Source organism: Kogia breviceps, chromosome 5, assembly GCF_026419965.1.
Source record: "Kogia breviceps isolate mKogBre1 chromosome 5, mKogBre1 haplotype 1, whole genome shotgun sequence".
In the NCBI taxonomy this organism is placed as follows: Eukaryota; Metazoa; Chordata; class Mammalia; order Artiodactyla; family Physeteridae; genus Kogia; species Kogia breviceps.
In genome coordinates this window covers 141,761,600-141,787,551 of record NC_081314.1, presented here as the reverse complement: position 1 = coordinate 141,787,551, position 25,952 = coordinate 141,761,600, and the positions used below count along the sequence as shown (strand labels likewise).

Below are 25,952 nucleotides of genomic sequence, written 5' to 3'. Positions count from 1 at the left end.
AAACCTGACCCTCTTCTGTCTACTAAATTGCTCTCCATTTTGGGGTTGGAAGCATTTTTTCCCACAATTCTCTTATTTTATAAATAAATAAGAATAAAGTGGAACATTTTATTGAATTTAAATGAAATACTGACCTTTTTCTTTTTCTCTTCATCTAGAATGTGTTCTGTCACTCTTTGGACAATTTCGTCAATACTCAATCCAGAGAGCGAGTTCTTGTTTTTGTTTCTCACTTTTTTAATAAAACCAGCAAGCTCGGTGCTGAAAGGGAAAGTGGGGATAATGTCAAGAGAAAGTTAAAGTTTTCTGCTGCAAAGAAATATTATGGGCCAATATTAACCCAAAAGCAAAAAGAAACAAAATCAAATACACACAAATAATTCATTTGTAAACAACAACAGTAACTGTATATAGAAAGCAGCAAAATCACTCTTTCAAAGCACTATGAAAATTCCAATATTATTTCTAAATATTTGTTTTAACAGACTTTCAAAGTAATAGCGTATCTGATAGATCCATCTGAGATCTCCATCTCTACTTAGAAACCTGACTTCTTACAGCCTGGATATACTGTAGCTTTAGACAAAATCAATGAATGATCAGATGCCGCTGGATCTGACTTGAAATCAATAAAATCTCTTTCTGTCTAAGAACAAACTAGTTTTGTTGACTTCTTCCCTTTAAAAAAATCTATCCAACAACAAAGTTTTCGAAGCCTGAATTTTTCATAGGTAGCAGTGGATGTGATTTATATCGTTAATCAACAGGAACTTGGTATCTGTAGCACTAATACCTCATATGCTTTAACATGCAGAAAATTAGGATGCATATCTATTTGGTGGGTTATATTCTGCCAGATTTAGTCAGGATTGCAAACAATTTTATTTGTAATGTACTTTTGGTAATTACAACTTGACTATTTTTACTAATTTGCATGGTAATTGCTATTGAGAGAACTTACAATGTTTATCAAACTTAGGCCGGGCTAAGCTAAGCATGCCCATGGGCAGACAAGATATACTTATTTCCAAATGGGCAGGGCTCCACTGACAAATGCAAAACATCAAATTTGGCCAATCATAATTAACTACTGTGTTTCAAAAGTATAATCTCAAAGACTGTGACTCATATTGTGTCAAAGACAGAAATAACATGGGACGTGCAGAGGGTCACTCCTGGATGTGGATTCCTCTCTTCTGAGCTGTACCCCAGAGACGTTCCCTCCACTTCACCTTCTCTCCAGGCTGAGACCAGGAGTACCTCTGTCCCCTCACACCAATCTGGAGTGAGGTCAGAGGTTGATGCAGAAGCACTGCTGAAGTGCCTGAATGACAATTCTGGCTGACTTAGTTAAAAGCAGCTCTCCCCACCTGCAGCAACATGGATGGACCCAGAGACCGTCATACTGAGTGAAGTAAGTCAGACAGAGAAAGACAAATATATGATATTGCTTATACGTAGAATCTAAAAAAATGGTACAAATGAACTTATTTACCAAACAGAAATAGTCACAGACATAAAAAACAAATCTATGGGCTTCCCTGGTGGCGCAGTGGTTGAGAATCCGCCTGCCGATGCAGGGGACACGGGTTCGTGCCCCGGTCCGGGAAGATCCCATGTGCCGCGGAGCGGCTGGGCCCGTGAGCCATGGCAACTGAGCCTGTGCATCCAGAGCCTGCGCTCCGCAAAGGGAGAGGCCACGACGGTGAGAGGCCCGTGTACCACAAAAAAAAAAAAAAAAAAAAAAAAACAAATCTATGGTTTCTGGGGCAGGGGGGGAGAGATGAATGGGGAGACTAGGAGTGACACATACATACTACTAGATATAAAACAGAAAACCAACAAGGACCAACTGTACAGCACAGGGAACTCTACTCAATACTCTGTAATGACCTACATGGGAAAAGAATCTAAAAAAGAGTGGATATATGTAAATGTACAGCTGATTCACTTTGCTATAACCTGAAACTAATACAACACTGCAAATCAACCATACCCCCCCACCCGCCAAAAAAGCAGCTCTCCTCACCCTCATAAGGATCCCTTTGTAACATGCTCACACTCCTGACTCTCCAGCAGATTACAATTAGCCTCGTCAGCCTCACACCTCTAACAAATCGGAGGTGCTGTCCAACAAGGTGTAAGTTGCTGTTGCCTTCTTTGCTATACATGGGATTTTTTTTCCCTGAAATAATGTAAAACTAATGTTTTGCAGTTCATTTAGTGATTCCATAACTAGTGTTGGACAGTTATCGAGTTCATCAAAATCTTAGCAAACTGCCGTGGGTTCTGATGAGTATTGATTAACCAGTGTCCAGTGTTTTCAATCTACTGGTTTGAAACTGCTCACTTCTATGTTTACAAAAGGAAAAAAGGCACCGCTTGTCTTTCCGAGTAAAACCATTATGCAGTCCTTTCCACTTCAGCCCCTAATTGGCTGTAACGTTATGTAATCAGGAACCCTCAGTTCAATAAAGCGCTTAACAGAGTCGCAGACATTTCAGATTCGCACCTGCTGTAACAGGGGAACACCACTGACAGGTGCTCAATGATACTATTGAACGGCTTCTTTGGAGACTGGCTTGAACGGGTGGCACGTCCTGGAGCAACAGGTAACTTCTGATCAGCCACTGGGCTTGGCTCTGACCGAGCTGCCTGGCCGGCGCTCTCACACTCTGGCAGCCGGCCGGCTTCTGGCTCATCAGTAGCAGAGACCAGACTTGACTGCTCGGGAACTGCTGTTCGCTCTCCAGTCCTGTGACTTGTAGAAGTGGAGGGGCCTTGATCATCATGGTCCGAGGACTCTGGAAGTAACTCAGGATGCATCTGCAAGGAATACGCCACAGTGGCTGGATCACTAAGAGTTACATCTGTGAACAAAGACTAACAATTAAGCACAACTATGATAAAAACCTGGCTGCTCAAGTGCACAGTATTTGAATTACAACAAATTAAATGTTTTGTTCTTAAAAATTGCTGGCCACCTCCTCTTTCTCAAAATGATCTCTTCATGGCTCCACACTGCTGGCTTCCGTCCCACCCGCGGGGCCCCGGCTCAGCTCTCCGCGCAGCCCCGCCGCCATCCACGCCTGAAGTGCTGCTGCCCCTCATGTCGCCGGAGGTGCAATCTCCACCCACCCGTGCTCCGTCCTCTCGTGCCTCGGTGACTGCGTGCTAAGGATAACGCCCACTTTTTTTTTTTTTTGGCCGCGCAGTGCAGCATGTAGTATCTCAGTTCCCCGACCAGGGATCGAACCCATGCCCCCAGCAGTGGAAGCGCAGGGTCCTAACCACTGGACTGCCAGGGAAGTCCATAATGCCCACTTTTAAAAAGATCCCAGTCTAGAATATCTTCCTGAGATCCAAGTCTGCACATCCAAACTTCCTAATGGGCAGCTCCACGTGGGCGACGGATTCCAAGGCCACTCGAGCCCCGCGTCTTCAACACCAGCGTCAGGGTGGTCTCCTCACCCTGCCCCTCCTCTGGTGCCACTTCACTGACAGAAAGCCAGAGTCACCCTGGAGACTATCACCCTTACAGTCTCGCAAGCAGCACCATCCTTTCATCAGACCTCCTGCACGGCCCTCAAATCCGTCCTCTTGCCTGCAGCCCCGCTGCTCTCTGACCCAGGCCACGGCTGGGGACTGAGCTGTACCTGGCTGGCTGGAAATGGCCCACTCAGCCCCCTCCCCACCGCATCTCCACACTGCCGTCAGGCTGATGGTCAAGTACAATGCTGATGTCGTTCCCTAACTTGACACCTACACTGGCTTCTTGGTGACCTGAGGAGAAGTCCACGCTGCTGAACACACCTTACGCCTTAATGAGGCTCCCTTTGTCCCGGCCCGTGGGCACGAGATTACAACCTTTCTCCCTACGGCCCCTTTGTCATCATGGACTCCCTTTATAGCTACGAAAGGAGTGTATTCTCTGTTTTTCTAGCCTCCAAATATGCGGCTTCTTCCACTGGGAACACTTTGACCCTGGAAACATCACACCACACACCCCTCCTCAAACACACGCCCCCTTACTCCTTTTGCCTGGTTGATTCCTATTCCAGATCTCTGACTCACTGAGACTTCCAACAGCGGAGCTTCTGCTGAGGCCTAGGCCTCTGGGTTAGATTAGTTCCTCCTAATTTATGCTGCCATAGCATTCTATGTTCCTGTGAAAAATCTTGGCACACTTTGCTTATAATTATAGGTTTAAAGTCTCTCTTTCCCAAACCCATATGCACTTTGAGGGCACAGACCACATCCAATCTTGATCACCACTAAACACCCAATGAATGAAGAGGAGAGAAATGACACACAAAGTAAATCGTTTTTAGGGGTACTTACTACTTAGGCGCCTGGCACACGGAGAGTTCCCAAGGAATTTTAAATGTTAAAATTACACAAGCTAGAGTTAAAAATTAATAGTAAAGTTTCTATTGATATCTAATGCTTTTCCCCCTTCCATATCTGCTATAAGAACTTGGAAACACTATAAATAAGTGATCTTTAATTCTAAATAAAACTCTTGTTTCTTACTCAGTTCAATGGAGAGAAAAAACTTTTTCTGTGGAGAGAAAAAAACTGGCGCTCAGTAGAAAATTTAATCAGTCCAAGGTGGCTGACCTTTTTAACGTTTTAAACCATTTTTTTTTTTTTGCAGATGAATCCACAGTAAGTACCAACACTTAGTGTGCAAGGTACTGGGGAGAAAAAGACACTCAAGATGAGGCTTCTGACTGTAGCTCCAGAGCCTACAATCTAAGACGCTGAAAGCATTGACAGAAGGGTCACAGGGTGAGGGGCAAGTAAGGGCAGCCCTCACAGGGCTTAACCTCGCACTTAATGAAAACATTAAGGCAATTGTTAAGCCATCTCATGCCCACTCCCCAAACAACAACAACAAACTACTTTAGGCCAGTTAAGAAAGAAATTGTGCTTCACTCCTTTGCTGTACTCTTTCCTTCAAAAAAAAAAGATGTAATAGACTTACTGTGTTACAGGCAGGAAACGAAAGCTCAGAAATCTGCACTTTAGAAAGTTCACTGAGCCGAGAACCATTTTTAATTGCTTGAATTTGTTCTTCAAACTGAGACTGTAGGTAGAAGGAAAAATGTTAAGTTTTTCTAACGAATTCCAAGAGAAAACCACCACTGTCAATTAATACTTTTTTTCCCCTTACTATACATACATAACAAATGCTCAACCGTTTTCCAAGAAATATAACTGAGCTGCAAGGAAAGAAGTTCAAAATAAGTCCTTATTAATCGGAATGCTCTACAGTCTTATCAAACATAACTTTTCTAATCTTAACAGTCAAGGGCTGAGTTTAAAGAGAGTTAAGAAGATAGCATTTCTTTCATGAAAAATTCTTAATTACAACAAAAAATAAATACCGTCTTTAACAGCTCAAAAAAGAAATAGTTTCAATATGACATGACCTCCTTTGAATTATAACCATCAGATAGATTTTGACAGAATTATAAAATACTTTATAACCTACCTTTGCTTTCTCAATTTCTTCTCTAACATTAGAGAGAAATGATTCCCATGAATGTATGTCAGATTCCATGACAGGATATGCTGCAGAATCACTGAGAAAGTAGAAAAATTTATAAAACTGCTAATGTCCACTTAAAAATGTTTTTAAATTGAAAGCATTAAAGTACAAATGAAAATAAACATTTAAACACAAGAGAAACATGATCACACACACAAAAACAACTATTTTTAAAGAACTGTATATCTTACAAAGTCACTACACTTTAGGAAACTTTAACTGTTGATCTAATCCAAATCCCCAAACTGGTAGGCAGAGAGCAAATATTCTCCTCAATTTGAAGATCAGATACTCTTCAGTTGACATCTTCATATTTAACATCAAAGGCTATCTTTGTATTGAAAAACAAACCCCAAAAAGGCAGCCTGGAAACATCCCAATAAAACCTTCATCCCCACCTTACTGTAAAATAAAGGGTGGGTGTCTAACAGGCTATGTTTAACTTCTACTCCTAATTGAGAAGATCAGGAACACTAGCAATGCGCAATGGTATCAGTTCTCAGCATACGTCTTAAAGAAAAACCACAACATTGCTTTTACGGCTTTCCTCTTTTGCTATCCTTTGGTGGAATGAGCAGACTTAGCACAGAATCCCTAAGAAAAAAACGCCGTGTACTGTGAGGCTTAATAAGGAGTCAATACCATTAGATAAAATGAGGCCTGAGGTTTCTTTGTTTCCCAGATGCACCACAACGCATAGCCTACAGCTGTGCTGCATACTGGCAACTGAACACCACAGGGTCTCAACCTCAGCTGTGCTGGTCCTGTAATCTGAATCAGCATATCAATTTACCTTTAATCAGAAAGGTTTTCTCACCTTTCTGAAAAAAACTTAATCTTGAAACATGAAGAAGTAAAGAACTATACAATAAAACTGTTTTTCCATAACCCACAGAATCTCTGGTTCAACAATGAGGGTTTGAAATTTGAATCAAAAAGCGCTAGGAATTAAGAAGTCAAAATCTGTGTGTGGTCCCATTTGTTTATTTTTGTTTTTATTTCCATTTCTCTAGGATGTGTGTCAAAAAGGATCGTGCTGTGATTTATGTTACAGTGTTCTGCCTATGTTTTCCTCTAAGAGTTTTATAGTGTCTGGCCTTACATTTAGGTCTTTAATCCATTTTGAACTTATTTTCGTGTATGGTGTTAGGAAGTGTTTTGCACAGCAAAGGAAACCATAAACAAGATGAAAAGACAACCCTCAGAATGGGAGAAAATATTCGCAAAGGAAGCAATGACAAAGGATTAATCTGCAAAATATACAAGCAGTTCATGCAGCTCAATATCAGAAAAACAAACAACCCAGGCTTTCCCTGGTGGTGCAGTGGTTAAGAATCTGCCGGCCAATGCAGGGGACACAGGTTCGATCCCTGGTCTGGGAAGATCCCACATGCCACAGAGCAACAAAGCCCGTGCGCCACAACTCCTGAGCCTGCGCTCTAGAGACCACGAGCCACAACTACTGAGCCCGCATGCCACAATGCCCACGTGCCTAGAGCCCATGCTCCGCAACAAGAGAAGCCATGACAATGAGAAGCCCGCGCACCACAACAAAGAGTAGCCCCCGCTCGCTGCAACTAGAGAAAGCCCACACGTAGCAACGAAGACCTAACACAGCCAAAAATAAAAAGAAACAAATAAATTTATAAAAACAAAACAAAAACCAAACCCAATCCAAAAGTGCACAGAAGACCTAAATAGACATTTCTCCAAAGATATACAAGTTGCCAACAAATACATGAAAGGATGCTCAACATCACTAATAATTAGAGAAATGCAAAACAAAACTTTAGTGAGGTATGACTTCACATTGGTCGGAATGGCCATCATCAAAAAATCTACAAACAATAAATGATGGAGAGGGTGTGGAGAAAAGGGACCCCTCTTGCACTGTTGGTGGGAATGTAAATGGATACAGCCACTATGGAGAACAGTATGGATGTGCCTTAAAAAACTAAAAATAGAACTACCATATGACCCAGCAATCCCACTACTGGGCATACACCCTGAGAAAACCATAATTCAGAAAGAGTCATGTACCACGATGTTCACTGCAGCACTATTTACAATAGCCAGGACGTGGAAGCAACCTAAGTGTCCATAGACAGATGAATGGATAAAGAAGATGTGGCAGGTATATACAATGGAATATTACTCAGCCATAAAAAGAAACCAAATTGAGTTATTTGTAGTGAGGTGGATGGACCTAGAGTCTGTCATACAGAGTGAAGTAAGTCAGAAAGAGAAAAACAGATACCGTATGCTAACACATATATATGGAATCTAAAAAAAATGGTTCTATTGAACCTAGGGGCAGGACAAGAATAAAGATGCAGACGTAGAGAATGGACTTGAGGACATGGGGAGGGGGAGGGTAAGCTGGGACAAAGTGAGAGAGTGGCATGGACATATACACCCTACCAAATGGAAAATAGATAGCTAATGGGAAGCAGCCGCATAGCACAGGGAGATCAGCTTTGTGCTTTGTGACCACCTAGAGGGATGGAAAAGGGAGGGTGGGAGGGAGATGCAAGAGGGAGGAGATATGGGGATATATGCATTTATACAGCTGATTCACTCTGTTATACAGCAGAAACTAACACAACACTGTAAAACAATTATACTCCAATAAAGATGTTAAAAAAAAAAACACCCAAACCTGTGTGTGGAATATGATAAAAGGACCAGATGAAAAGTAATCCCATGTGCAAAAATCTATACAGAAAAGTGCTAAATGCTAGGCTGAAGGAGACCCTGTAGGATTCCCAGGCAAACCTTATTCCAAAAACAAAGCAAAAGAAAGAAAACAGGTAAAGATTACAGAGGGTTGAAAACAAATGACCAGATGTCAATGTCTTTTGAAGTGACATGCCCATACCCTCCCGTTTACACTGTGAAGTAACTATTCTTACGGAAGCAATTGTTTAAAAAGCCTTAAAAATGTGATCTTCATTCCAGAAATTTATTTACTGCGTGGAAATGACTAATAATTTAGCTATAAGGATAAAACTTTAGCTATAAGGATACTTGCTACAGTGCAGCTTTTATTAACAAAATGTGCAAACAACCCAACTCTCTCACTACAGTGGTATTTAATAAACCATGACATGTTTGTACACTGGAATACTATTTAACCTTTTAAAATTAGGTTGAAGAAACATAATTATTGATATGAAAGGAAGCTTCCAGTATACTACTTAGTGAAAACGATATATAAATTTTTTTTCAAGTACTTAATGGATTTACTGCAAAATATTAACTAGTTATAGCTCAATTAAGAATTAGGATAATTTGTATCATTTTTGTTTACATGTTTTGATTTTTCTATAATTGAATATGTATTAACTATATTAACTATTAAAAATAAAGTAGTCCTAATGTAATTTTTTTCTAAAATCAGCCCTAACCTTTTTTTACTCAATGACACTTCTGGAAAGACACCTGTGACATCACAATACCTGCTCATTAGCTTCAGGTTCTTAAGAAACCCTTCGGCTTGTGACTCCATGGTCTGTAACTTATATATTTCCATCTCCTTCCAGTTTTCGAGCACAGATACCTACCATTAGATTAAAGAATGTAAGTACTTTAAAACTAAAACCATTTTAAGATTGTTAAAACAAACATTCTAAACCACTTTCAAGTTTCTCCTTAAATGACATATGATCAGAATCACCAGAACTTAATTATAATTTCTCTGAGGGGAACAGGAATTAAACTTTTGGATTTGAAAATAGAATAATAAGATGACAGTAAAATTATATACCTAAAATTATACTTTTCTCAGATATGAAACTTTCCACATGGCTTACTGCTTAAGCCATATACAAGCACAGAGCTAGGTTACCTACATGTATATACCTGGTGTGCATAATCTATGGTCCTGTTCATGGTGAGCAGAGGGCCAGGACCCTGCAGAACAACCCCAAGGCTGAACCCTACCGAATTTAAATGCCTCGGAAACAGACCTGTGGTTGCCACGGGAGAGGGAAGGGGGCAGGGATGTGGTGGGAGTTGGGGGTTAGCAGATGCAAACCATTATATATAGAATGGATAAACAACAAGGTCCTACTGTAGAGCACAGGCAACTATATTCAATATCCTGTGATAAACCATAATGGAAAAGAATATAAAAAAGAATGTGTATATATATTATGTATATATATACACACACATACGTATAACCGAATCACTTTGTTGTACAGCAGAAATTAACACAACATGGTAAATCAACTATACTTCAATAATAAATAAATAATTACAGAATAGCTGCATTAAAATAAAATAAAAGCCTCAGCGAAGTTGTTATCAGCAAGGGCATCAAAAGGCTCTAGGGCATGTTTTTAAAACTTTAGACTCTCTGGCTCCCCGCACAAGCCAACTGGCCACTTTTTTTAAAAATTATTTATTTATTTATTTAGGGCTGTGTTGGGTCTTCGTTTCTGCGCGACTTTCTCTAGTTGTGGCAAGCGGAGGCCACTCTTCATCGCGGTGCGCGGGCCTCTCACTATTGCAGCCTCTCTTGTTGCGGAGCACAGGCTCCGGATGCGCAGGCTCAGTAGTTGTGGCTCACGGGTCCAGTTGCTCCACGGCATGTGGGATCTTCCCAGACCAGGGCTCGAACCCATGTCCGCTGCATTGGCGGGCAGATTCTCAACCACTGCGCCACCTGGGAAGCCCTAACTGGCCATTTTGGTAAAAGTCGCTGCAGGAAATGTAGACCTGCCTTGTTTTAATCCAGGTGTCAGTAACCTTGACAGGGCCCACCAGGCAAAGCTGCTGCCACATGGTGGTAAAGGGGAACTGAATGACTTGGGAACAGAGCTGCAGGCACAGTAGCCACAAAGTAGAAGTACTTGGACTTTTTTTCCTTCCTTTCTTTAGAAAAGCAGCTGCATAGCTGATATTTCGCTGGAAGACTCATGTTTACAGACTGCATAAGCTAAGCTTTTCCTTACTTTCCTAGAATAATCATAGACACATACACCAATAAATAACATTTACTTCTCAATTCAAAAAACAAAGACAACCATATTTCAGGAACTAAATAAAATACAGCCAGAAGTCATTATTATTATTTTTGTCTCAGTAGTTTCTCAAATAGTATACTGACATTGGTATATATTCTTCTGCAGGGAGGAGAGTATAGTCTTAATAAATGGATTATTTTCAAGTTCCTTTTCTAGCATTGGCAAATAGATTTTATGGTCGGCTACTTCACGGTACAGCACTTGATTAAATATGATGAAGCCGTTAACAGTGTAGCACATGGAAAATGACTGAATTATGTTGAATAAGCAGGTTATAAAATGTGGTGTACACTAGGAGTACAGCTATGTAATAAATAAGCACAAAGGTAAAAAATTTTAAAGCCACAGGCAAGGAGAGAGCTGTTGTTCCAGGGAGGTAGGAGTATGGGTGAAAGGATATCCCTCAGCCTCCACACTTCCCGGCAATGCTGTTGTGCCTGTAAACTAATGATATCCTGCCGTATCTGTCAGTCACCAACTGTCCTGGACTCACCTCTGCATCCACAGCCCTTTGAAGACTCTCTTCATAATGCTCTTTCTCTTTCTTTATACACTCTTCTATTTTCATTTTCTCATTCATAAATGTATTACTGCAAATATTAAAGAAAAAAAACTTATTGAAAAGAACTTAATCACTGAGATCACAAAGGCTGAAGCCAGGTTAGCTTTTAAGTCATGCCACAAAAGACTTAAACATCTTCTCGAGAACCTTCTTGCCTAATATTTGACTATATAATGCAAGACTCACATGTGCTCTTTGCACTTTACAAATGACCAAAGGAAGATGTGAAATTAAAAGTGAGTATTGGTGGGACTGCTGAGAAACTGGTTCACCATTTTTATGAGGTTAGGTTAAGTCTAATCTGGCTACTGAGTCAGAAATTCTATTTTTGACCCATATTACAAGGTAATAACCCAAAGGAAAAAAGTGATATGCACAAAGCTGTTCATGGCATTACGTTTATAACAGCTTAAAAAAATAACAAAAACCCAGCATGGACTATGATGTAAATGGAAATATGTGTATGAAACAATATTAAATAAGAAAAGCAGAATACAACTGCTTACTACTGAATACATTGGTTACCGGTATGTACAAACATTTCTATTAATAAAGGTTAAAGGGAAACTTTTTATAGGTTCATAACAAAAATTCTTTAATAAATCTTTATTTGTAGAGCAAGAAACTACCATAATATAGTTGAGACTGTTACTTCAAGTAACACAAAAGCTTTTAAAACACATTTTTAGTTTCAGGTTAATTCAAGGGAAAAGAAGAGTAATCAACAATGATAAATTCAGGACATTTTTTACACTGACAATGTGAAACAAAAGGAGAAACATCATAAAATAAAAATATTTAAAGAATAAATTTATTTAAATATTAATTTAAATAATAAAATAGAAAGAGAAATTTTTAAAAAGAGAAACAATTATTTAAAAGAAAAAGACAAGTAAAATTATATTTGGATGTCTAAATATGTGCAGACTGTGCCTCTGGTATTAAAAGTATAATAAGATGTTAAAATAAATTTAAGCTTAATTTGCCTGATTTCAAAGGACTGGTCCAGAAGTAATTCACATTCCTTTTCCTTTCCGGCATTTTCCTGGGTATACCTACAAGTAAGTATAATCACCAAATTTGAATTAATTTTCAAAGTTTTTTTAAAAAACACGATCTTACACAGTAAATTCCTATATCCATGCAAACATCTCTTGAATTCTTTACATTTATTTTTGTTTCATTTCTAATATCTTCTAAATAGGCAAAGAATTTGGACCATTTTCCTTTTGGGAAAATTTCCTTCTACACCTGCAGGGCAGATCACCTTTTTCTTCACTCTAAGTCGCATGTCTGCAGCACAGATCCCCTGTCTCAGTCCTCTGTCAGGAGCACCTCCAGGGGCTTCAACGTGAGACAGAGGAGTAAGGTGTCGGATCATCATCAGTTTAACAGTGGTTCTCACTCAAAATGAAAACAGCCTTCTATTCTTTACAACAGAACCTCAAGTCCAATTGAACACATACACACACACACTCGCATGCACACCGTGGGACAATTCTTCAAAACAAAGTGTGTAAATCTTTGATACTTAAGCAATGTCCTGTAGCAGGTGGTTCTGCCTCTTCTTTCACGCTCACCTATACACCTGTTTAGTCATCTCTACTTGCTAAAAACCCCGCGTTTCGGGCTTCCCTGGTGGCGCAGTGGTTGAGAGTCCGCCTGCCAATGCAGGCGACACGGGTTCGTGCCCCGGTCCGGGAGGATCCCACATGCCGCGGAGCGGCTGGGCCCGTGAGCCATGGCCGCTGAGCCTGCGCGTCCGGAGCCTGTGCTCCGCAACGGGAGAGGCCACAACGGTCAGAGGCCTGCGTACCGCAAAAAACAAACAAACAAACAAAAACCCCCCACGTTTCCACTGAGAACCAGGTTAAATGCCATTTCACTTCTTTTACAAAATAGTTCCTCTACGCTCTCAATACTGGGTGGCTTTTCATGGAATTTCTGCCTTCTTTCATAATTATCTCTGGCTTCTGCCACTGCACCTGCAACTTGCTCAAAACAACAAAATGTGGCAGAAGTGATGCTCTGACAGTTCTGGGTCTGACTTCAGAAGGGTGGGCAGCTTCCACTTCTGCACTCTTGGAAGCTCTCAGCCACCACATAAGAGGTCTGGCTACCATGATGGAGACCACACGGAGAGATCAAAGAGACAGAAGAAGCCACATGGAGAGAGAGAAGGCCTGAAAATGCATAGGAAGAAAGAGGCCAAGTCACCCCAGCATTCCAGCTGCGCCCAGCCACAAGAGGAACCACTGACAAGACCAGCAGAAGAATGGTCCGGCCAAACAGCCCGGACTGCAAGAGCAGGATCAGATAAAAATTAATTTAAGCCACTGAGTTTCTGGTGTTTTGTTCAACAGCAGGTAACAATTAAGCTGAGGGATCATGTGACATATCACTGTTTAGGGAAAGCGGGGTTAGGAACGGATCACAGAGAATCTTGAAGCAAACCTGGCCCATCTGACAATTGCCTGAATGTATTACCAAATCCTTCAGATTACAGAACCAAATTTTAATACTTTCAAGATTCAGGATGGAAGTAATAAATAAAATAATCATCACAGAATCTTAGTGCTGGAAAGAACCTTAGATCTAGACAAGCCCCCTCCTTTTACAATAAGGAAAAGGGGTTAAAGGTAATGTTCACAGTAAGAGGTGGTGTTCAGACTGGAAGTTGGTTCTTTGTTGATTTGCAGTCTTACCTTTATGTAATTTATCTGCAAGCATGGTAGGTTTATAAAAAGTTTTAGGTGCAATAATTCCCCAACGATGTTCTTTAAAATGAAATGAAAACAATACCTAAAATTTTCACTTTACTTGATATAGCTTGAAACTGAATATCAAAAATGAAAGATAACCCCAAATATACCCCAATAATAAATAGATAAGTAAAAATCACTGACTTTCAAGTGTTACTTACATTTCACTGGCATTTAAAACCTTTTTCATCTTCTTCTTCAGTGCCTTTAGTCTCTCATGGATTTCTTTTTTCTCGTGTTCCCATTTTTTAACTTCCTTTTCCAAATCTTTGAGGAACCAATCTAATTCTGTCTTGGAGATCTAAAAACATTTTAGAAAGTACCTAAATAAATGGGAAGATATACTTAAAAAAAAAAAAAAAAAAAGAGGCTGAAAGACTGTAATTGTGGTGGTGTGCTAGCTTAACCAATGACTCCAGTTCCACAGAACACACACTCAGGAGCTGGCTCTATGTGCTACCCTGGCCGAGGCTGGGACATAAAGTCGCACAATACACAGTCTCAGCCCTTAAACAAGGATGGAGAGAGACATGACAGACTATCTGGTACTTGGGAAGGGCTTCTCAAAATCAGTGATATCTGATCTCTGTCTTCAAAAATGGGTCTGTCACGTGGAGAATGAATTCCAAGTAGTGGCAACTGGTAAGGCAGAAAGTTAAAAGAGTAAGGCCTGTCTGTGCAAAAAAGCAAGAGGTGCTACATGGCTGGAGGACGAGGTGGGTGTTCGGAAGTCAGCGCACAGAGAATGGCATCTGAGGCACCTTGGGTTAAAATGATCAAGGGCCTTGTAAGCCATGCTAAGGAATGTGGATTTTATCCTGCAGAAAACAGGAAGTCAGTGAAGGCTCTTAAGCAGGGTTGTGAGATGACGAGTTTCTTATTTTAGAAAAATAACTGAAAGACACAGAGGTAGACTAGGTGTAAGAGGGTACATGAAAGACGAGAACAGTGGCTTCCACATTTTCTTGACTTTCTCTGACACTTTCTTATTGTGACCCACAATAGCAAATACATTTTAATAATGATCTACAGCATACGTATATACATATATATATATGCATGTATATACACATAAAACTGAAAAAAAAATTGCCCTCACTTTCTGAGATGTTTTCCGATATTTCTATTCTATTCTACTATTAAAAACCATTCTAGTCACCATCATTAAACTGACTTCATAGCCCATTATGAATTATAACCTTTAATGTTAAAGACTGCAATAGCCCAGGTGAGAGACAATGAGGATGACAGTGGTAACTGTAGAGATGATTAAAAAAATAAAGGGAACTTTAGAAGACTAGAATGGGTAAGACCATGTGTCCGACTGGGTATATGGTAAAGCAGAAGGTGACAGAGTTAAAGGTAAGTTTCTACCTTGGGTGAATAACTAAACAAAATGCCATTAACAAGGAAGGAGAACATGGAAGATGTACAGGAAAGAGGGAAATTAACCTAGGTATGTATGTTTGAATACATTTATGAGTAAACAATAAAATATATATAGAACTTAATAATTTTGACCCTGCAATCATTTTGATGGGACAGAGTAGAAATTTATAAGTGTTTGACAAAGACTACAGATCAAAGGAATAAAATTCTGAATTCAAACAGTCTTCCAACATAGCCACACAGAAAAGGAATAACGTATTTGCAAGTTTTGTTGATTTACACATCTTCTAACAGGCTATTCTAGAGTGGGTTCACACACCATCAAGTCAGCTGTGTTTTGCTCCCCAAAGAACCTTTCCCAGTGTGGCAAGCTCCAACCCCATTAATATACTACCATCCAGAAGTCCATTCACCAATTAATTAGTTGTAACCTGGAATGTAAAAAGCCATGTTAGAAACATCAGTTAAATAGCCAACACTTCTCTTCCAAGAAGCTCACAGTTACAGTGGTAAGCTGAATAAAACGAGGTCTACAGTGTTAAAGAAGGCAAGTTTCCAGACCATGAAGAGTCTGTCTGTAGAAGAAATAGTCTCAACCAGGGTTCTGGGAGCAGAGACATGCAGAGCTGGAAAGACGAGGAGGAAAGCTAAGACTCCCCTCTGAGACAGTTTTGAAAAAGACTCTTGTCTGTCTTCAGCAGCCTCCCATCTTCCTTTTGGCAGTGGGTTCCGCTCTCTGGGGGCCCTTCCTCCCTCAACACCCTCAAGTTTCTCTGGACCCCTGACTTAAGCCCACCCCCAGCTGAGAGCCTGCCAACTCCCAGGCATACTTCTAGAACGTCCTTCCTCACCTTCCCTCACCATCACTTCCTTCCCTTGCCATCCCTCACCCCGAGGGCGCCTGACTGCAGCACAGTGTTCAGACGAACCACTTCAACTGGCCTGGAAGTATCCACACTTCACTCTTCAGCCTAAACGATCCTTTAAGCTACAGGGAGTCTGCACTCGTTTTATTTGGCAAGCCCAGTACTTTTTGTTTGCTTTTCAAAATATAACTGTGTTATCTCTGCCTTGTCACAAAGGCCTTCGGTTTGCAATAGCTGCCAGAATTTCAGGCAATATGACAAAGAGAAATGAAAAGCTGTTATCTTGATGCTCTGGACGGTTAAGTACAACACCAGTTGAGACAGCCTTCTTGGTCAGCTTTCTTATGCAGGTGATGCATTTTGAAACTTCTTCTGAACCTACAAATTCTCTAAAAGTTTTATGTCATTTTTCGAGGTGTCATCTCTTCAATGCCAGCAGATATACAGGCCGTGCATATGCTTGTAAGATGCCAGCCACTTATCAATAAACACGCTCTAGACTAATATTTCTAACAATTACTATGTGACTCAGAATGGAGCAATATTTACAAGAGACTAAAAGAAGCACGTTTCAACTTTACCCTTTTCCAGTTTGAAATTCTACTAGTAACGACGACTGCTTAATGAAGTCCCAACTTCATTTCCGCTTAGGGAGTCTTTCATTTTCCACCTCTGACCAGGTCCCCTGTAGCCTGAACTTCCTTCTTAGGCTTAGAATGTGACCAGGTCACTGAGACACGGGTTCAGCTACAGAAACTTGGAGCCTCCTCCCTCAGAAAAGACGGTGTACCCTGAAGCCAAGTTTCACAGACTCCCTGTGAAATATGGCTCTCTAGTCAAAAGAGGCATCAACTTACAAGGACACTTCTCCCTCATCAGCTTTCAACACCAATGTTTTGGATGTTCATGGGAAGCAGATTTGTGAACCAGTCCAGGTCCTTAATGACTTTAAAGTCCCGCCGCAGGAGTAGGGTTGACCTCGATGGTCTTGAGATGTGCAGGCCAACTGTTCTAAGGCAGCAGAGGTTCAACAGCTCAGCGACATTCCCTCCATCATGGGGACAGTTCAACTCACATTTCCCTTGCTGCAATCTTGCTGATCCTGAATGTGCTGAGTCATTACTGTGACAGAGGGGCCCACCATGCCTACTAGGCTGACAAGATCCTATATTCTACTACCATGACCAATGTCCATATGCACACCTTGCTGCTGACGGCCAAGCCAAACTTGTTTCTTGCCTCTATTCTAAGCCAATGATTTCACCTAGGATTCGGCCCTTTGGCTGGGAGATGATGTAAAACTTCAAGGTTATACTGGGACATAAGAACCTACTTGGCAACAAGTACCTAAAGCAGTTCAGGTGTCAAAAGGCACAAAGTATTATAAACACACACCCACACCCACACCCCTACAGCTCAGCTGTGAAAAATGCTACATGAGTTCATCTGCCATGTGCACTCACCACCCTTTAATGACACAGCTGGCCTAGGGCAGCTATCATGAGCTTGCCTCTGACTACATGAAAAAGAATAATCTGAATGCTTTTCTTTGAAACATTAGAATAGGAGAAGCAACAGGCTATATACAACTGCATCCTGTATTTGCACAGTTCACTGACATAAACACCTCTGAAAGTCTTTTTCTCAATTAGAGAACATTTGGTTTTTATACCTCTTTTTCTAAACTTCAACTATGTTTTAAAATAAATGTTTGAAGTGCCTGCAGTAATATATATAATTTAAAAAATACAAAATAAAAAAGAATGCTAAGTAAAGAAAACAGAATAAAAAGATAAGAATGGTAATATAAAAACAGAGCCAGAGTAATAAAAAAACAAATGGCATGAGGTCCTAACCATTCTTCAGAAACAGTATTAAAACTTTCTGGCAGTCGAAGTCAAATAAAAACAAGCCCACTGCACAAAGAAACCCAGATAAGTAAAAGCAGAGAGAAATGACTTCTCAGGGCCTCATAAAGAGGATGCTATATAAAAGTCCTGGAAGATCAGCACAGAACCTGGCACTTAAGGAGCATCCAATAAATATTTGTCAAATGAAAGAATGGGTAATATCCTCAACTACATACTAGCAGTAAATAAAGCAACAATCTTCACAGAACGTCCAGGACTGGTGGCCTTTCATGTAGGCTGACAGAATATGAAGACACAATTCACTAAACCCAGTTCTTCAGGGGCCCAAGTACAACTGTTTGATAACATCGGCAGAGCTCCTAGTCTGTACACTGAGATCCAAAGATGGCTAAGAAACAGTCCTCATTTTCAAGGATATCACAGTTTGGTGGGGGAAATAGGTATAAAAGATAATTACTACATCATACACAAAAATTAACTCAAAATGGATCATAGGCCTAAGTGGAGAGAGCTAAGACTGTAAAACTCTAGAATACAGGAGTAAATCTTGGTGCTTGGTGATCTTGGATTTAACAGTGGTTTCTCAGCTACGACATCAAAAGCATAAGCAACAAAAGAAAAAATAGAGAAAGCGGGCTACACTGAAATTTAAAACTTGTGTGCTGCAAATGATACCATCAAGAAAGTGAAAAGACAACCCACAGAACAGGAGATAGAAGAAATAAAGTTGCAAATATGGAAGATGGGAGAAAATATTTCTAAACCATATATTTGATAAGCAACTTGTACCTAGAATACAGATATATAAAAACTCTTAATTCAATAGTTAAAAAACAAATAATGAAATTAATAAATGGGCAAAGGATTAAAAAAGACATTTCTCCAAATTTTCCAAAGATATAAAAATGGACACTAAGCACATATAAGATGCTCAACACCATTAACCTTTAGGGAAATGCAAATCAAAACCACAATAAGAAACCACTTTATACCCATTAGAATAGCTAAAATCAAAAAGATAGATGATAATAAGCATTAGTGAGACCATGGAGAGACTGGATCCCTCATATACTGCTGGTGGGAATGTTAAGATGGTGCAGCTGTTTTGGAACAGTATGGAACTTTCTCGAACTCTTAAATATGGAGTTAGCATATGACCCAGCAATTCCACTCCTAGGTATATACCCAAAAGAAATGAAAACATATGTCCACAGAAAAACTTGTACTCAGATGTTCATAGCAATATTATTCATAACAGCCAAAAACTGGAAAGAATCCAAATGTTCATCAACTGATGAATGGGTAAATAAAATGTGAAACAGCATACAGAGGAATATTATTCAGCAGTAAAAAGGAATGAAGTGCCAATACATGTTACTTGGACGAATGTACATGGATGGACCTTGAAAACATTAAGCTAGGTGAAAGAAGGCACTCACAAAAGACCACATATAATATGACTCCATTTATATAAAATGCCCAGAACAGGCAAATCCATAGAGTAAATCAGTGGTTGCCTACAGCCGGGGAAGGGAGGGAGGAGAACAGGGGAGTGACTGGTAGTGGTTACAAGATTTCGTTTTGGGGCGATAAAAATGTTCTAAACTTAAGATTGTGGTGAGGGCTACAACAGCGTTGCATATACTAAAAACGCTGACTATATACTTTAAATGGGTGGATTTTATGGTATGTGAATTATATCTCAACAATGATGTCAACAAAACGATAATTACTGTATAATATAGTGTGAGGCACTCATTATCACCACTGCATTAATAAGGGCGTTTAACCAGGCCTGAGCTGTTGTCAGTGACTGCTTCCTCAACAAAGTGATGCCTGAATTGGACCCAAACAGTGAGGAGGAGTGAGCCAGGCTTGGGGAGGAAGAAGGCCACTTGAAGCAGAAGGAAAAGTGCTGGGAAAAGGTCCAGAAGTGAGCAAATCGCGTGACAAGCACTATCCATTACATAAGGAAGAAGGCAGAAGATGGAGTTAGATACCAATCACAGAAGGTCTTTTGAGCTCTTGGTAATTACTGAGCATTAGTGAATTACTGGTGCTAACCTACTGTGGCAGAGGGATGGCATTCACAGCCCCATCCTTCACCCCTCCCCATATCTACACCCGTTCTCATGGGACCTTGGCGTTCCCTTCACTAAAGAGGCAGTCTCTTTTCCCCAGCCCTTGAATCTGGGCTGGCTATGTGACTTGCTTTGCCTGATGTGATATTACCAGTGACTGTCCTCACTTGCCCTTGTACTTACTGGAAGATGAAAGACACGTGGAGCAGATCTAGCTGCTCCTGTTGTCCCCGCTGAGGCCATTCTAGCACAGCCTAAAACAGCAGAGCCCTAGCTGACCCAAAGGTGACACAGTCTAGCCAAGCCCAATCGGGATCAGCTAACCCACAGACTCACACACTTAATATTTATTATTGTACATCTCTGAGGTTTTTGTGGGTGGTTGTTACTCGGCATTATTATGGCGTCGATTAACTGACAGGCTGCTCATGAAATGCTGAGTAATGTTTTTCAACTGGTTGTGGAACTGACATTCTCTTAAGGGAAGACAAAAGCAAGGTATTTGGAGCCTGACACTCACCACCTGTTCTCCTGCTTAGTACTGGTGTGACTTGGAGCAAGATGCATTAGCAAGTCTGGCCTCCTTTTTCCTTATCAGTAAAATGGAAAGAATATTATATACTATACTGTAACACTAGTACACTAGAATTGTTTTGAGATTAAATAAAATAATACATGTAAAATATTTACAACTCAGTATGGCACATAACATGAGCTCCATAAATGTTAGATTAAAAAAATGCTGGTGCAACTAAGGAGCCTAACTGCCACAACTAAGACCCAGCACAACCGAATAAACAAATAACTAAATAAATAAATGTTAAAAAAAAAAAAAAAGGCTGGGGCCCTCCCTGGCGGTCCAGTGGTTAAGACTTCACCTTCCAATGCAGGGGTTGCAGGTTTGATCCCTGATTGGGGAGCTAAGATCCCACATGCCTCGTGGCCAAAAATACCAAAAAAACATAAAACAGAAGCAATATTGTAACAAATTCAAGACAGACTTTAAAAATGGTCCACATTAAAAAAAATCTTAAAAAAAATTTTAAAAGGCTGAACTTGGCAAGGGCAATAACTGAACAGGAGACACCCACCTCTATGCAGACATGAACTGAGGAAGTTTTGGCAGACAAGGGCTGAAGATTCTGTTGAAACAGGACAAAGTTCCAAATTCTACTCCATAAATTATTCTGGGCCAAAATTATTTTGACTGTGTTTTAAGAGTCAATGTCAACTAAATCCCCATCTTAGCTATAAGCAAATCTCCTTACAGCACCTTTAAGAACATATGACCTAGGAGAGATGGGGAGTGACTACTTCATGGGTACAGGGTTCTTTCTGGAGTGTTGAAAACAGTTCTGGATTAGATGGTGGCAATGATTACACAACATGATGAATATACTGAAAACCACTGAGCTGTATACTTTATAGTGGTTAAAGGTGAATTTTACCTTAATAAAACAAGAAAGAACATATGCCCATGAGCAATATGGCAACCAGTTATAACCTGCTGGCTGCAGGTGAGACGTGCATTAAAAACAATAGGAGGGCTTCCCTGGTGGCGCAGTGGTTGAGAATCCGCCTGCCGATGCAGGAGACATGGGTTCGTGCCCTGGTCCGGGAAGATCCCACATGCCGCGGAGCGGCTGGGCCCGTGAGCCATGGCCGCTGGGCCTGCGCGTCCGGAGCCTGTGCTCCGCAACGGGAGAGGCCACAACAGTGAGAGGCCCGCATACCGCTAAAAAAAAAAAAACAATAGGAGACTCTGGCTTTAGAATTGCTATTTTCCTCTGGCAGGGAATAGAGAATTGGCCCATCCCTAGCTCATGATAATCAAACTCCATCAGCTATATGCAATAGCTGGCCCAGATTTTTACTGATGCTTTGTAAATGCTCAGCGCTTTTCAAGTGCTTTGTAAATAAGTGATTTTTCTCAAAGAGGGCAGGACAGCATTCTGGGTGAGACAAGTCTTCCTCCTTCTATACTTATCTCTGGCCATTCCCCCCCCCTTTCCAATCACCTCTGTGAGTCCTCACAAAACTGTGAAGTAGAGATTACATTATTAATGAGGAAACTGAGGGTCGAAGAGATTGAGTAAATTATTTTAGGTCACAAAGCTACTAAGTGGTGGTGCTGGGGTCACTAGTCAGGCAGTCTGACTCTTATTGCCCAAGTTTTTTTTGTTTTGTTTTTTTAGTTTTGGCTGTGTTGGGCCTTCGTTGTTGTGCACGGTCTTTCTCTAATTGCAGCGAGCAGGGGTTACTCTCAGCTGCCGTGAGCGGGCTTCTCATTGCGGGGGCTTCTCTTGTTGCGGAGCACGGGCTCTAGGCACGCGAGCTTTAGTAGTTGTGGCACGTGGGCTCAGCAGCTGTGGTTCGTGGGCTCTAGAGCACAGGTTCAGCAGTTGGGGCGCACGGGCTTAGCTGCTCTGCTTGCCTGAGTTCTTAAACGTGATTTGCTACTGCTTGCCTCTCTTCTCTATAAGGGGGAAGGGCTGCTATATCTAATATATCCAAATGTGGGATCAAGAAACTTTAAGTAAGTATTAGCTCATAACCTCAGTGATCTAAGAGAGTCAAAGGCCAAGGGAAAGATCAACAAAAGTGGAAATTTCTTTTTACGTTTATAAAAGATTTTCCACAAGTGAATTCTGAGTATAGTCATGATTAATAAAGAAGTGGCCACAACTAAACCTCATATGCTCAGACAAGCAATTTATCCTGCTAGGAAACGGGTATACATTTTACATGCAAAGTCTAATACCCTAACTGGCCTGTAATTTGAGGGACTAAATAATGGCTCTTTTTAAGAAATGGACTGACTACTCTTAAGTACAACCACATGGAACCAGACCCGGAGCCTTAGCAAAGTTAAAAAGCAGGTCAAGAGCCTAAGCCCACCAGCCAAAGCTGCTACTCTCTCACAGCGCTCCCTCCCCAGATGCTAATTTACTGTACATTTCGTGGTCAAGTGTACAAAGAAGCCTTGATGAGCTGCACAAATACAGGACCAGTCAGACCAGCAGTTTATAAAGCTGGACAAGCCTCTGCCAGAAAGAAAGAAACCTCACTCACCAGATGCCCACCTAAAATTAAGTGGCTGAGTCTGCAAATCTGCCCTCAGCACTTAATCGGGCGAACACAGGCATTCCCGCACGGATTTATTTAAACTGAAAACTGAATTTTCCTGAGGCAATACAAAGTTTACAAATATATTTTATTTTGTTAAGCCCCCCAAGTAGCTTATCTAAATTAGTGTTCTGTGAGCCACTGTGCAGGGCTTTACTTCTGATCATTTTTCTCTCTTCGCAATCAAGAAGACTTCATTCAACTGGGCGACTGAGCAGAAAGGCTGGTTCCTTCCAATTCTTCTCATTCTTCAAATCTCCCCAGTCTTACCCCAAGTAAAAACATGTCCTAAGGAATGTTATAACAGTAACCTTTACATACCAACCCTTTTCTTCTGGGCATACTTAAATCTCAATAAGTGAGTTTATTGATTAAGGTCCCACAGCTCATTTTCTTCTACTTAATATATGATGTCAGCTATTGACTCAGACTTCTGGAACAAATTCTTCCTTTCTTAAATGGACTAACAGCCCTTTCTTACCTCTGTACAAAAGACCTCAGTTTTTACAAGCTGATTATAAAATGGGCAGACGACCTGAAAAGATATTTTCCCAAAGAAAACATTAAGATGGCCAACAGGCACAAGAAAAGATGCTCAACATCACTCATCATGAGAGAAATACAAATCAAAACTACAATGAGGTATCACCTTACACCTGTCAGAATGGCTGTCATCAAAAAGAACACAATAGGACTTCCCTGGTGGCACAGTGGTTAAGAATCTGCCTGCCAATTCAGGGGACGTGGGTTTGATCCCTGGTCCGGGAAGATCTCACATGCCGTGGAGCAACTAAGCCTGTGCACCACAACTACTGAAATCCGTGCACCCTAGAGCCTGCACGCTGCAACTACTGAAGTCCGCACTCTCTAGGGCCTGTGTGCCACAACTACTGATGCCCGCGTGCCACAACTACTGAAGTCCGCGTGCCTAGAGCCCGTGCTCTGCAACAAGAGAAGCCACCTCAATGAGAAGCCCACGCACCACAAAGAAGAGTAGCTCCCGCTCGGCACAACTAGAGAAAGCCCACTTGCAGCAACCAAGACACAATGCAGCCAAAAAAAAATTTAAAAAGAGCACAATAAATGCTGGCAAGGATGTGGAGAAAAGGGAACCCTGTACACTGTTGGTGGGAATGTAAATTGATGCAGCCACTATGGAAAACAGAATGGAGGTTCTTCAGAAAACTAAAAATACAGCTACCACATGATCCAGCAATTCCACTCCTGGGTATATATCCAAAGAACATTAAAACACTAATTCAAAAAGATATATGCACCCCAATATTCACAGCAGCACTATTTACAATAGCTAAGATACGGAAGCAACCTAAGTGTCCATCAACAGATGAATGGATAAAGAGATGTGGTATATATATGCAATGAAATATTACTCAGCCATAAAAAAGAATGAAGTTCTGTCATTTGGAAGAACATGGATGGACCTAGAGGGTATTCTGCTAAGTGAAACAGGTCAGACAGATAAAGACAAGTACTCTATTTTATTGCTTATTTGTAGAATCTAAAGTATAAAACAAATGAATGAATATAACAAACCAGACTCACAGATAGAGAGAACAAATTAGTCGCTACCAGTGTGGAGAGGGAAGAGGGGAAGGGCATGATAGGGGTAGGGGGTTAAGAGACACAAACTACTATGTATAAAATAACTAAGAGGCAAGCATATATTGTACAGCGCAGGGAAATATAGGCATTATTTTGTAATAACTTTAAATGGTGTATAATCTAATAAAAATATCAAGTCACTATGTTGTACACCTGAAACTAATATTGTAAATCAGCTATATTTCAATTTTAAAAAAAAGACCTTAGTTTAAAAAACAAACATACCATGATTTCCTCACATCTATAATTCCATTTTCCCACTAATTCAATTGGGCCTTGCCATGAATCAGTATTACTCCAAGAACCAGTGACATGTAACTGAAGGTCTATCTTAACTAATGGAATTCAAGATCAGTAGACTCAACCAAGATACTCTGGGTGACTTTACAGTTCTAGTATGCCAACGCTCCATGTGTTATTTTTATATTTCCTGAGTAGTAAGATGAAGATGATGATGATAGCAGTAGTAATAATAATAGTGGCAGGCAACACTTAGAGGGCTCTTACTATGCACCAGGCAACGTTAAGTACAGTTGACCCTCTGTATCCTCAGATGTGGAACTCTCGGATACAGAGGGCTAACCATATTACACCATTGTATACAAGGGACTTGATAATCTGTGGATTTGGGTATTTCTGAATGGGTCCTGGAACCAATCCCCTGCAGATACTGAGGGATAACTGTACTTTACAAGTATTATTCTAACCCAGCAAATGGGAGCTATTGTTACCCCAATTTTCCAGATAAGAAACTAAAGCACAGAGATGTTAAATAACTTGACCAAGATCAGAACTAGTATAGAACTAAGCCTGGATCTGAACCCAGTCAGTCTGACTCCAGGCCTCACACTCTGAACCACTTACACAACCTCTCTCACTATAAACAAGAATTTAAGGACTTGCCTGGTGGCACAGTGGTTAAGAATCTGCCTCCCAATGCTGGGGACGCAGGTTCGATCCCTGGTCTGGGAAGATCCCACATGCCGTGGAGCAACTAAGCCTGTATGCCATGACTACTGAGTCCGCGCTCTAGAGACTGCAAGCCACAGCTACTGAAGCCTGCACGCCTAGAGCCCACGCTCCGCAGC

General features: G+C 40.8%; 1 protein-coding gene across 20 annotated transcripts in view; it reads right to left on the bottom strand.

Annotated features, from left to right (window-relative positions):
* TTC3 (tetratricopeptide repeat domain 3) overlaps nt 1–25,952 on the bottom strand; it is a 154,854-nt gene that overhangs the window by 6,583 nt on the left and 122,319 nt on the right. For all 20 annotated transcript variants that reach the window (XM_067035090.1, XM_067035091.1, XM_067035094.1 and 17 more), the window contains 8 exons: nt 14,070–14,209; nt 12,133–12,201; nt 11,078–11,174; nt 9,013–9,113; nt 5,498–5,588; nt 4,988–5,089; nt 2,513–2,826; nt 135–261 (listed from right to left, as the gene is read on the bottom strand). In XM_067035090.1, coding sequence (XP_066891191.1) covers nt 135–261; nt 2,513–2,826; nt 4,988–5,089; nt 5,498–5,588; nt 9,013–9,113; nt 11,078–11,174; nt 12,133–12,201; nt 14,070–14,209 — 1,041 coding nt within the window. The remainder of the gene's footprint in view (nt 1–134; nt 262–2,512; nt 2,827–4,987; nt 5,090–5,497; nt 5,589–9,012; nt 9,114–11,077; nt 11,175–12,132; nt 12,202–14,069; nt 14,210–25,952) is intronic.